This window comes from Manacus candei, unplaced genomic scaffold (genome assembly GCF_025592945.1).
Source record: "Manacus candei isolate 608988 ecotype Guabito, Panama unplaced genomic scaffold, ASM2559294v1 h1tg000049l, whole genome shotgun sequence".
Classification (NCBI taxonomy): Eukaryota; Metazoa; Chordata; class Aves; order Passeriformes; family Pipridae; genus Manacus; species Manacus candei.
Window position 1 is genome coordinate 625,671 of NW_026138097.1, and position 13,427 is coordinate 639,097.

General features: G+C 40.2%; 1 protein-coding gene across 11 annotated transcripts in view; it reads right to left on the reverse strand.

The window, feature by feature from the left end:
- The window catches only part of HECW1 (HECT, C2 and WW domain containing E3 ubiquitin protein ligase 1), a 258,654-nt gene that overhangs the window by 12,985 nt on the left and 232,242 nt on the right, over nt 1-13,427 (reverse strand). For 10 of the 11 annotated variants that reach the window (XM_051799421.1, XM_051799422.1, XM_051799424.1 and 7 more), the window contains 2 exons: nt 3,799-3,897; nt 2,289-2,418 (listed from right to left, as the gene is read on the reverse strand). In XM_051799421.1, the coding sequence (XP_051655381.1) occupies nt 2,289-2,418; nt 3,799-3,897 (229 nt within the window). Of the gene's footprint in view, nt 1-2,288; nt 2,419-3,798; nt 3,898-13,427 lie in introns of those variants that run through there. The other variant, XR_007906638.1, reaches the window with a different exon arrangement.

Genomic DNA, 13,427 nt, shown 5'->3' on the forward strand with positions numbered 1-13,427 from the left:
CACCTCTCTCTGTCTTATAAGTGAAATTCTCAAATTAGCATTCAGTCCCCACCAGTAAAAATGTGCCGTGCTCGATTTGACATCGTATCTTTGCTATGACAGGAGTGTTCTGGGTTCCAGTATGCAAAAAGGCTGTAATTCATTCTAATTAAGAAAGTCCAAGAAAAACGATTTGGCCTGGAAGGCTTAAAAGCTCAGTACACATCAGAGATGAGACAAGAGAGAAAAAATGACAGAAGCAGTGACTGGTCCAGAGTAAAGTCATTGTGGAAGCAGACAAAAGGCTTGTGACCCATCTACCATACAGCTTCTCAAAGAGTCAGTATTTCTTGTTTCCCTTACCCAGCCTTGGAAATTCAGCTTCCCAAATATTAGCAGAGCTCCCACTGTGATGTACACTTGCACGTGTATCCAGCAAAGCAATGCTCAGATGGCATTTAAGTGCTCAGATACTCTTGGCATGCAAGAATTTCCAACTGGGATCCATCTGTGAGCATAAAATGTGACTGAGATTTCTTTGTTATTTTGCTGTTAGCACTTAGCAAACTTTAGAAGGGGGAAATTCTCACTTTCCCTTTGGACTCTTGGATTCTGACAGTTGTAATTCACAGTGAGAACCATTTTTTAACTCATCATTAGTTCTAGCAAGGTTAGTGTCTAGTACATATGAAATAAAGTACTAGACAACATGTGAACTGGAATCAAAATCTGGCTTTTAGTGTTCTTTTGCTTTCATACCACAGCATCTACAACAGATTATGATTTTTTTCTATTCTCTTTGGAGTGCCATCTTCCCCAACAGACTCCTATCTAATTGTCTAGTTCTTACCTTTGGGGAAAGTATAACAAGTAATTAATGTGCCAAATGTTACCTTCAGATGCATCAGGGCAACTCAGGTTGAGATTCTTATTCAACTTTATAGTCTTCCAATGTAAATATAAACTTGTCTCATCTGTCTTTGTGAGTAGGTCTGTGTGTTTCTCTCTGTCTTTTTGTATTAGTCTTATGTGGCCATACCTTCCAGGGAAACCGCTGTACTGTCAGTTCAATGTCATATAAGCTCTCAGCTCCAAGCCCATGAAAAAACTCAGCATCTGAGTCTGGGAAAAACAGTGTTATCGTTCCTACAGAGGCTTCCTACATCAATTCTTCGGCCCCATCCTTTTCATTTCATCTACCCTTAACTCTGCTCATCCTTAGCGACCTTGTACTATATGCAGACTAAATTCAGTTTCGAATATGCTCCCTGAAGCCTTGCTTGCTTTCTTTTACTTTCAAGCTTATAGCTGAGCAGCCCTTTAACTTGCAGGGGCAGAATTCCTCCCCTCAGAAACTAGCCTAACTCTCCCCTAGCTCATAGAACTACTCTAGTTTTGTGCAAACTCCTCCTGGCAATCTTATTTTGGAGCAGTAAGAGCCATTCTCTGCATATTCCACCTAATCTCTCTGCTCCCTTTGATGCTGTGTGTCTGTTTCTTACACAAGTTAACTTCATTCCTTGAGCTTCTGCAGTGCTTGGTAAGCGTGGCTCTTCAGCCTCCCTAGTTTTCAGTATCACCTTGGAGGTCCTTAATCTTATTCTGAATGTTGCTTTGGGTCCCGTGAAGGTTTTCCAGAGACAGTTATAATCTAGCATGAGTTGCAACAGCAAAGAGCACCAGGCCCTCAGTGCAAGCCAAAGAATCCCAGAGGAGACACCTATTCTGGTTGCCAGACTTAAGTGCTGCACTCTATTTAAGGCTGTAGTTCCCCAGATCAGTCAGGTTACAATGACTAAGGTAGAGCTGAGTTGTAGAAAGCATAATAAATGGATGTACATACCAAGTTGTTAAGCAGGTGCAAATTAAGTAAAAGATACAGAATCTAACAGCGAGACATTAGACAAAATAATGGTGAGAGCTGCCAGGTCCTACACCACCTGTCAGATGTTTTTCTTCCCTCCTAACCCCCATCCTTTCAGTCACATCAGCTTTTAGTTACATTGCTTGCATTCAACGAATGCCACATCTGTGTGAACTACACCCTGGACAGAAGAGCTGCACTCCAGAGAATTCCTCGTGCTCATCAGTGTGTGGCTTAATAGGCCTGTAGGAGGGCTGGTATTTTATATTATATACCCTAAGAATAAACATCTGCCTTGGAACAGGTGGCTTGAAAGAAACAGAAGGTAGGAGAAGAAAATGTTATTGAAAGGCTAAAGGATCTGTTCTGACAGAAAGATGTTCATCATGCCCAACTTTGTCAGCTTCAAATTTTCTTTTCAGATGTTTTGCATAGCTGTGCTCACCTGTCCAAACACCTCCTCGTTCACTGTGAAGGTTAAATCCAGGATATCTGTGATGTTGTTATCCTTCATCCACTGCAAGCTCTGATGGAACTCTTCATCCAGGTACTCTAAGTCACTTAAATCACATGGTCTGATTGAAAGACAAGAAAAAAAGATATGATCCCATGACTACTGGCAGGATGACTTATTACTAAGTATGTGAACAAATTTATGTTGAAGATCCAACATAAAGGTGATGTTCATTTAGTTTTGTTAACATCAAAGCCTGTTACAACTCTTGAAGCAGTTGTGCAACTATCTGCTTTGCATAGCTAGGCTCAAGGCCAAATCTGTTGGCTGCCTGCACTATTTGCTGCCAGAAGACACCCCTGGGGCTTGATTTTATGTGATTCTTCAGGATGCCCTGCACTACAGAGCACATGCTTACCTTCAGCCCTACCATGCTGTGCATGGCTGCTTCCACGTACCGATCCTCCTCAAAGCGAGCTCACAGGACTGACAAGGCAGATCAGGCAGCCTAAATTTCTGCAAATAAGGAGCTGTCCTTATTTGCTGAAAGGACAGGTGGATGTTATGACCAGCCTGCTTTCAAACTCCCTAAGGGGGCAATAAGTATGCAGGGAGCAGTCTAGGTTTCAGGCTATTTCCAGACTAGATCAGGTACAATTGAGATATGAGCATTTGGAACCCAGCAATACTCATTGTTAAAAAAACCACAACGAAACCCAACATGATAAAGAACTCAAAGGACTGTTAAGACAATTATCATTGCAGATTTGGAATCATCTTAATTGATAAACTATTTCAGCTAAGCTTTATTCTGCTCTTTGTCATGCAACTGCAGTATTGACATAATACTTATTATTAAGTAATTTTATTAATGCTGCAAATTTTACGTACTTTGTCTTACTTCAGTCTATTAATTAAAGAGAGACAGATTGTCAATCAAATATAAACTAGAAATTGAAAGCAATCTATTACTGGTAGCTTCTGCTTAATAATACAAAAGACAGTAGAAGACCAAAAAGAAACAATCACTGTTTGTATCTACACTAGCATTCCTAATTAACCCCAGTTGTGTTTCAGAATGAAAACCTACTCCACCAGTGAGGCATGACAAATTATGTATTTTTTCTTAATATGACCTCCCTCCTTTTTTTGTTGTTATTTTGTTTCGTTCCATCAAAGATGCTTTTCAGTCTTCCACATGGTTGAAGTTCTAAGTTTTCCTCAGTAAACTTGGGAATTATGGGTCAGTACTTTCAAATGTGTGTTCCTAAATGTCATACTTATTATTCATTTTTATCAACGTAGTATTTATGACTTGCAAATTCTTGGAGAAAGTAAAGAAAAATTAAAACGTGTTCATTTTCTTCAATCACAGACCAACCAATTAACATCAGAAAGAACCTGAAGGTCAGGGCGCTCAAAGCAACTCCCCAAGGGTCTGTGTTTCTGTAGGACTCACTGTGGGATCACTGTTTCTGCATGGTTGCATGCTTATACTTACAGCCTTAGTAGTGCTTTGTAGAACGGCCTTGTGAAGAAAGCATCAAGAAGGTACTGATGAATGAGAGCAAGGCCAAGAATACGACCGCTGAACCTGAACCTGTGATATAAAAACACAGAGTAAATGAAGTGTAACTCAAGACTGCCAATACAGAAACTTACACAGGTAGCAACTGTTTTTCTTTTTTTTGTTTCTGACTTAGTTTTTCCACATTTATTAATTGATTTCTTTTTTTCTGAGCAGATACTTAATGCCACCCCCCCATGGCTGATTAATAATGGATCTCTTCTTGATCCATCTCCTACAGTGCCTATACCTGCAGCTGGTATGTTATGTGCTCTCCTGTGCCAAACCAATAAACATTCACCTTCTGTGAGCTTTAGTTGAATGCTCTGATACAGACTGACTCAATCAAGCATAATATTTAGCCTGTGAAATACTGTAATATTCCACCTCACCAGAAAACATGCTATCTCAAAAGAGCAGCAAAGGATATTTGGAGAATCAGTATATCCAGTTTCTGACTAGTTACAACCCTGTTCAAGGTGGGGCTTTAAAGTACTTTAAAAGGGTAGCGAGTTGACTTCATAGGGGAAAACTGAAGTTCAAGTAAGCTAACTGTTGTGACCAAGGACAGATTAAAATCAGTATCTAAAGCTCAGGCACACTGTCTCCAGACCACTTTCTTAATGCTGATGCTCAGTTGTCTTCAGCATTTACATTTTCTGTGTTTTTTTCTGTTTTCTAAGAAAAACAACCACTAGTTCCACAGCAAGTACACTCAAATAGTGCCTTGCCCATTACAGTCTTCAACTTGTGATGATAAGCTGCTAAATTTTTCTTTCTATGATTTCTTCTATGAGTTAGATAATTTTCCATCAAATCTACTTTTAAATCAGTAATCTCAGACAAATACAGAATTGGTGTGAGGTCAAATGAGTTTGATTTTTGTAAAAACAATCCCCAACACCCATTCAAAACTTGATTATTTTTAGAAAAGGAGCAGAAAAAAAATCCAACATCCCAAATGTGAGTATTCCAAGCCTGAGCTGACTGACATCACAGCAAAGTTTTATTGCACAAAAGATGAGAAACAGATCTAAAATCCAAGAAACCATTTCTTCCACTACAGGAACCAGTGCAAAGACCTCTCCTGCACATGAATGAAACATGAGTCTCATTGTAATAAAAGTGACACAAGATATCCGTTCATTCAACTTTATGCTCTTGGGACAGAACAACAAGTGCTTAGTATGTCAAATGGGGCACCAAATAGCATGCTGTGGGCCCAATTAGCATTTACATCACCACAGGAGCTGCCTCTGGGTCCCCTGCATCCAAAAAAGGTGCTTATGATATGCAGCTGACTGGCAACAGAAGAGTGATTATATTACCCCCTTACAGCTGTTTCCACAGCAGCAACAAAAGGCAGCTGTTGGGTCTAGTTAGGACCTGCTTCACTTCACTTGTGCTCTGGTGCAATGTTTCCAGCAAAAACCAAGGGAAAGAGGGGGAGCTGACACAATGAAAGCACAGTGGAAGCCAGACAGCTTAAATCCCAGAAATGCTGAGCCTATAATCCATCAGTTTTATAGCACCTTCAGGATCCATAATCAAGTCCGTTTGTCCTAAATAACACATTGGCTTTTTTGGTTTTGTTCCTCACCCTCATCCATCCCTGTGCATTGAAAGTGAACACTGAAAATCCTGTGAGCACTGGGGTGTTCCTCACTGCAATGCTCAGCCCGTGGCTACTCAGCTGTGCAGGATGGGACAGGCAGCAGCCATCTGGAATGGAGTAAAGCTGAAAGTAAACTGCCAAGAAAGATGTGGGAAGGCTGCTTCTCCTAAGAAACTTCTTGAATGTGTGAACAGCATTCCTTTCCTCCTTGCTGGTTACATCACTTCTATACCTCTGCATGGCTTGGAGGGCATTCATGCAAAGCTGACATGAAACGGCAGTGTACCAAGACCAAGGTGTTTACAACCGCGAGCACATGTTACGGTGGCCGTTAATGGTGAGTTTAAATTGAGTCAGTGCCTGATGGCAGAACTGTATCAAACCATCCCAAAGTCAGGAGTAGCATTTTTGTGTGAAAGGACCAAGCCTGGTGGGTCAGCCTAAGCAAATGTGGGCAGAACAACTCTGGGTTGTGTGGTGCATCAGTCTGGCCTTGCACTTTCAGCTCTCAGGAACACACCAGATCTTACTCAAACAGGGGGTATGACCATAGCTCCACAGTCCCAGCCCTTGCAATGGTACTCTGTATGAAAACAAGTCCAGTACTATCTGATTTAGATAAGGGAGATGACACTCCTGGTGCCTATCAATACAAGGGATAAAAAAGCTACCAGCAGCTCCATATCACCCCAGTAGACACATCGCTTTATGTCCAAAGTATGTGAGCTCTCCAACCCACAGACCCTTCTGCCCTTGCAAAAAGCTCTGGTATCTCTGCAAAGACTTGCTATACTTGACTCTGTGATCTGAAGAGCGGTGTATGACAAGGTCCTCCGGCCCCTTGCCCAGGTTGGACAGGGCCTGGGACCAAAGGTGACACTTCTGTGGTCCAGCAGTGCACTGAGAAACATTGATCATGGCAAGTCAACAGTTACCTGAGAAACATGGACCATGGTAAAGTCAGTGGATACCTATCAAAAGGGAAGCATTTGCTGCGGTTCTCAGAGAACAACAATACAGTCTATCTGGGTGTGTGTCCATACAGTCCATCAAGCTGCCACTACAATAAGCCAAGCACAACAGTCCAACTTAAACTATACTGAAACTGACAAAAAAGCAAGAAGGAACTAATTGCCCTCCTTACAAAAGCCAGTTAAAACAAAACCAGACTCCTGTGTTTATTTCTTCCTGAAGGATTTAGAGCATGGGTGAGATTTATAAGTGGCTGAGACAGTCCCTTCAGAACAAAACAAGTTTTCTTGACAGAATAAGCAGCACAAAGGTAAATCCTGGCTAGAGGGCACATACCTTTCTTTAAACCTGACTTACATTTATCTTTCCAAGGAAATGTAAAATGCTTGTTTGGTTTCTTTCTAGCAGAAAACTTAGTTTGGGAGAGCTGGGGAATGCAAGGTCTTGCTCTGGCCTTTTCTTTCAACACCCTTCCTTTTTGGAGAAAATGATTGAGTCTGAGTAATGTGCTCCGGCAGAGAGGGGAAATGCAGGAAGGAGTTAATGAACAGGAAACGGTGGAATGAGAGACAGAATTAATGAGCATTAGAGTTACTCTGGTTTGACTGCCTATTGACACCGTTTGTCCACTCAAAAAGGACATTGTGTGCACCTGCTTTCTGGCTTTTAACAACACTACTCTTTGACCCATTTGCAGAAGTTTCCACAGTACCCAGCTAACCCCTTTTCCTTCTGGAGGCTTCAGGTGCTCCTGAAACAGCCTGTTTCACAACAGCCTGTTGCAAAATAACAGGTTCATTCCCCTCAGTGGGACTCTCTTACTCTGCATACTTACTGTATGCCTGTATACTGAGGGAGAGACAAATCCATATGCTATAGCAGTGACTGGGCAATAAATTTTCCTGCAATTGCACCTGGGTCACAGGAGATTTAATTTACTCCAGTTGTTATCACATAGCACCAGAGCAAGACAGGACCCATAATGACACTTTGTTACAGGGCTCTCTCTTAACTGGCTGGATGAATGCAGCTCTACTTCATATGACAGTTTTAGCTTGGATTCAGAAGGATAATGATGTACCTTGAAAAAATTGTAATCCATGTGTAAAGAGGAAGAACGGTTTTTATCATTCTGTTGGGGATGCTTTGGGAACCATACCTTGTGGGCTAAATTGGGTATGGTATGAAAACTTTAAATCCTAAATAGAAGAAGTACCTAATGGGATTAAAAAGATTGAAAATCTTGCAAGCCTTATCTCACTCAAACACATTAGCTGTGTTTAAGGGTGCCCTTCTTGAGGCAGTAGCTTGTGAAAAAATATTCAAAGAAGGGCTCAAGAGAGATAATATAACATGGTTCACACAAAATTTGAAAATGTCACTTTCCTTTCATAAGACTAGTGAAAACTTGCTTTCATCTGAAAGGCAAATTTACACATTCTCTTGCACCAGTTTTAAAGCTTTTGACTGTTTAATTGTGCAGATGAGCTTCTGGCCACCTGAAAGACAAACTGAACAAATGATGCTTCACCGTAGTACAGGGTTTCTGTCCTTGGCAGCTCTTCTGAGGGAGAATGATATTTGTCAGGTGGATGCCTGACAGCTGGACAGCCTATTAGTCCTTTCACAGTGGGTGAGACTGGACCTAATCTCAACCCTTATTAGATACCAGAGAATCTAACAAGAGGAAATATTTACAAAGGCACAGTCACAGAAAAGACTTCACTCTGAACATGCATCTTAATAGACAGCAGAGAATTCAGTCATGAAACAGAAATTTGTAGGAAACCAGGTATCATGGATTCAAGCCGTTGTGGTACAGCTTGTTTTAAAAGGACAGTTAAATCCACCATTGTTATGAAGGCACTCATGAACAACCTGAAGGCCACAAACTGCTGATTAAAGGAACTAAAAATCCATTCTTATAGCCTAAAATTTTGTGATTTGCGATCTTGTGATATGAAGGGGGAATGCAACATGCAGAGGAAAATTCTATGATTTCTGAATTTTGGTGTTACCACCAGCACTAACACTTTACAAATAAAGAACTTCTTTTTTTTTTTTTCTTTCTTAATGCAAGAAAGTTCTAAGAATGTGTATTTTGCAAGAAAGCTGACCAGACGGTTATGTCAACTCTGCCTGGACTCATACACTATGAATTTTAAGGTAAACTGTCAGTGTGTTAGGTATATGCACCAGAGGTCTGTGTCTATATGGTGGTAGCACATATCCTTCTACTGGCTCAGTGCAGTGTATGAGCCACATTTACAGAGAAATAATCTAGGAGTACATCAGAGCACCTTTACAAAACCTTGGCAGTGGATCAAATCCACACCTCTATCACCCTTCATTAACAAATGCCTTTCTTTAATTTAGTGTGCATGTTTAACCCCTACCCACACAAATGACAGAACACTTGAACGGAGCAATGTAATGACGTGCAGCGTTCTGCTGTCAGGAGGGTTTGGCCATGCAGGCTGGGATAGCTAACACTGTCCTATCTCACTTGCATCTGCAAACTTTGCAGGCTGCCTCTCTGCCACTGTGTCATTTGGCCTTGTGGCAAGTTTGCTCTGCATATCTGCAGGCTCAGAGGTGGACGCTGTGGCATTCCGGCATGATGCCTCTTCAGATCAGGAATCTGATGAGCTCATGTGTCATTAATATGAAAGGAATGGCTCTTACAAAGGCTGTGAGACAGAAGTCCATGAGGTCTCAGCACATTAAAAAGAAAAGGTAGAATAATTGCTGAATTACTCATGGAGAAGAATTCCAATACAAGAAGTAACAAGACTACTATTAGCTCATTTTCTTTTCTTATATCCATCTCTAATAGGAAGAATTCTCAGACAGACCAAGACACACTGTTGGGTCATCTATGCACAGCATCCTTCAATGTTGTGTTGAGAACTTATCCCACTCTTCTAACACTGGCATGCCACCTGAGAACTTACTCTAGATCCCCACACATGTTTTTTGAAGGAATGGTAATGACTCACTCAACCAGGTTTTGGTGTTACCCCCTGTGAGTTATGTTCTAAATACCGAAATACTTATCCCATACATGGTCAAAATTCATTACAGGTTTTCACACAGTTACTGAGTTTTTAAGGGGAGTCTCCGTACTTCCTCACTATGTTTATTGCTAATTTGTGCATAAAGTTTCTCCTGCAAAAGGCAAGTAAATACTGATGCCTCAGTAAGATCTTGCCCTACTTTTATTTTCTGGAATAAGTGGAACACAACATTTCTGTTTCTCAAGTACTAAGGAGTAACCACATGAAAAAGATCTATCACTTATAGGCAATGAAAATGTGAACTATCCATGTCCTAAATATCTGGAGCTCATACACCCTAAATTAGCAACTAAACCTCAAACTATTCCTGAAGCTTAATTTACCAGCAACTGAAAACCAAAGAGATAATGAAAACCTTATTGCTTCTTTACTTAACCTAATCAGATCCTTCAAGTCTTTTCCTTGTCTCTAACCTAGCTATGTTGCACCTTCACTCAAAAGATCTTTTCATCTTCCTTATATCCTGGCTATCTAAAATGAAGATGGTCTCTCTCTGGAACAAGAAATCTGTGCTATGTGTCATTTTACCAGCAACAAAGAAGTTCCGTGAATGCAGAGTTTTGAAGGAGGAGAGGAGGAGTGTGGCCAAGTGTTGAAGTGACCATCTCTGCTTGCAGAACTATCAACCTCATAGACCATAATGTGCAATCATCCTCCTCTGGGAGAACTCCTACATGGCAGCACAAGCATGACTAACCTTCATCAGAAACCAGTCTGCCTGCAGGCTTTAGCTTTTCTTGCTACTACAATGGATAAAACACACTGACCTGTGAGACTCTTGGCAAACACTCCTACAATTCTGCCCAGTGCTACAGAGGAGATATAGACTGAGGTATGGACTACTGGCTAGAAGACTACAAGCCTCTACATTTTGTGATTCTCATATCCTAACTGTATTTTTGACTGGCAGATGTCAAAGCAGCTTACAGAGGAGATAATTTGAAAAATGAGAAAACTTAAGTACAAAAGTAAAATGACTTATGTGAAGTTTCTTATCAAGAAAACAGGTGGTGAAGACAATACAGGAATCACAGTCCTCTGAGTCCCTGGTCCACTTTAGTTGCTTAGCCTATTTGATATTTTTTACTTTCTCATCTTCTGTAAAACGATATGTAATTTTGTCCATCAGCTCCAGTTAATGATCAGCTCCTTATGGACCAGTTCAGTCTGATGCATATGGGTTGTTTTTTTCAAGCCAGCAAAAGAGCATTTTCATCAAGAGACTTTGATTTCTCAGTAAAAAATTTTGGAAAGGTTGGTAGTGGGCATTTTCAAATCTATGAATTAGTGAAGTTTTATACATTGCATGATTTATGTTTGCTTTCCATAGCTTTGCCATGTTTTGAAACAAACTAGTCAAGCTACAGGGGAAAATCCAGAGATCTAGTCATCTGCCAGACAAGAGGGTCATAAAAGCACAAGCTGAATGACTGCACATCTTCCTTCAATGGCCTACTATGAACACTGAAGCCACAATAATTGGCTTATTTCCAGTCAAAGGAGGCACATCCTTTCCAGCCTGTCTGGGGTATTTAAGCATGAGAGAGACCGCTCACCATAGAGTCCCAGGTAAACACCCAGGACTGTTTACACCACGTAATGAAGCATGATGCAGATATTGAGCTAATGGCAAAAAGGTCACCCGCAGTGCAGAGCTGTGGGGACTTACCCTCCCTGGTCCAGAAGCTGTACACTTGGGTTTGCACTGTGCTGTGATTCAGCCAATGATCCCTGTCTCTCAGGATGAGGTTCCTTAATTGAGTAAATAAACTCAGAAATCTCTGTGCTAATATTCACTCTGTGCTATTAGTTGCTTGACAGTCTGCCTTAAGTATATTGTTTTGCAAACCATCGAATACCTTCGACTTTTATCAACACCACTGCAAACTGACTGCTCCAATCCTCTCCTGGGAATGTGCAGAATAGAAGACATGAACTTTTATATTTCTGCTCTGAGGTCTAAGAAAATTTTTGACTTTTCCTTTACAAATCTTGCCAACACAATTAATTCCAGTTTCTACTCTTTCATTTTCCAGAATGGAAGACATAAGTCACAGTGTAAAAAGCTTCCTTCAATCAGCCACAAGATACTGAATGTACAGCTCTGTATTCTTGTTATTAAATGAATTTTTTCTCATAGAGGATGATCAGGCCAGGATTTTTCTCATCCTCCATAAGTTTACTGAGATTTGAAAAATAAGTCTCAAGTTGGGGCAAACTGACAAACTCAACATTGCCTTTCTCCCTTTAAAAAACATACAGATCAGCTCAAATTAAATCTTTAATATTCCCTTTTTCTAGAATTTAATGTAACACTAAGGTAACATACTTAAATGAAGAATAATTTTAAATGGTCAAATGAAACACTTAACTTTCAAAACATCCCAGGGAGAGGCCTACACAAAGATAAATGTTTTTTCTACTCAAAAATACCCAAAATGAATTTGGGTGATTTACTGAAAACAATACTGCTCTGCAAGCAGTCTTTCTTTTGATGTATGAATTGTGTTGCTAACAAAAAAGGTTAGCTTGGGAATTTCTGCACCTGCTCTAGTTGACTTTTCTTTATCTTACCAAAGTCGGAATAAAACGTAGTGAGAAACAAGGAGGGGCAATGATGACTGAGCAATACTTCACAGTGACAGCTCAGCCTTGCCATTCCAGTGTGGCTGGAACAGGAGATATGAGGACATTCATCACTCCCTGGGCGTTTTTTGCCACTACAAACATACATACAATCTCTGCCCATCCCGATGGTTCCCTGTAGGCCCACGTGCTCAGGGACAGTGTGTATTTTACCCTTTTCTCCTGTGCCACATACAAGGTGGAGACACTATGGAGATTTTCATGTGAAGCCTCCCGTCTCTGGCCAAATTTAATCTGCAGTGTTGCAAAAGACTAAATGGCCCCTAGCAAGGGGAAAAAAGCATAAATACGACTTTGTAAAAACAGAACAAAACAGAACACCCACCTTTCCCTCAAACCAAACTCTAATTATGGAAGCAGTGTTGGAGAGACTATGAAATTCAGAGAAGGAAAAAGGGGGAGAGATTGTGAGAGACATCTCTTCTTTCAACTCATATAACAGCGCCATTCAGATCCTCAAAAGAACTTGGAAAAAAATTCTCTAGTAAGAGACAGAAAGTCAAGAATAAGGTAAATATAAAGCAGAACCTTTTTTCTTAAAAAAAAAAAAAAGGTTGCTGTACAAGCTCAGTTAAGGAGAATGTTTTTCTTCTCCTTCAGTTTTGGTTTGTCTTTAATCTTCCAGTTCCTCCTGACCCTTAATAATAATTAACCAGATGTTGAGGTAGGCTCTATGTGATATAGTCATACATCAAAATTAATAGGAAAATAGAAGTTTACTTAAGTACAGAAGGTATTGAGAGAGATCACAGTACAGCAGCAAGAAGGCATTTCAGTAACATACCCTTTTCACATAGTGAAAAGTTCTTATAAAATTATTTCAGCTGCCCATTTATTTTAATATGATTTACAATAGTGCTTGAAAACTTCTCATGCAAACATAATTTATGTAAAATAAGATATTGCTAGTAATTAAAATTTATAGTGTAACATAATGTTAAATCCTTTGGTTTTCTATGGTGCATTTCATCTGAGAATTTCAAAGCAGTTCAGAGCATTAGTGTGCATCAAATGGATTTCAAGTTGATTACATGCTAGGAAATCTCTTCAGATGGAAACTGAGGCAAAGAGGTAATCATCTAATTTAAAAAAACAACTGGATGTAGCTGGATGCCCCACTCTGGGGTGCTGTATCTGATCTGATTTTTAAGAGGATGATTTTTCAGTGTTTAGCATAAACAGGCCCTTTCAAGACAGCTGTAAAATTGGTCTCTAAATTTATTCCTCCCCCAAATGTAGGCCCACACAACTGT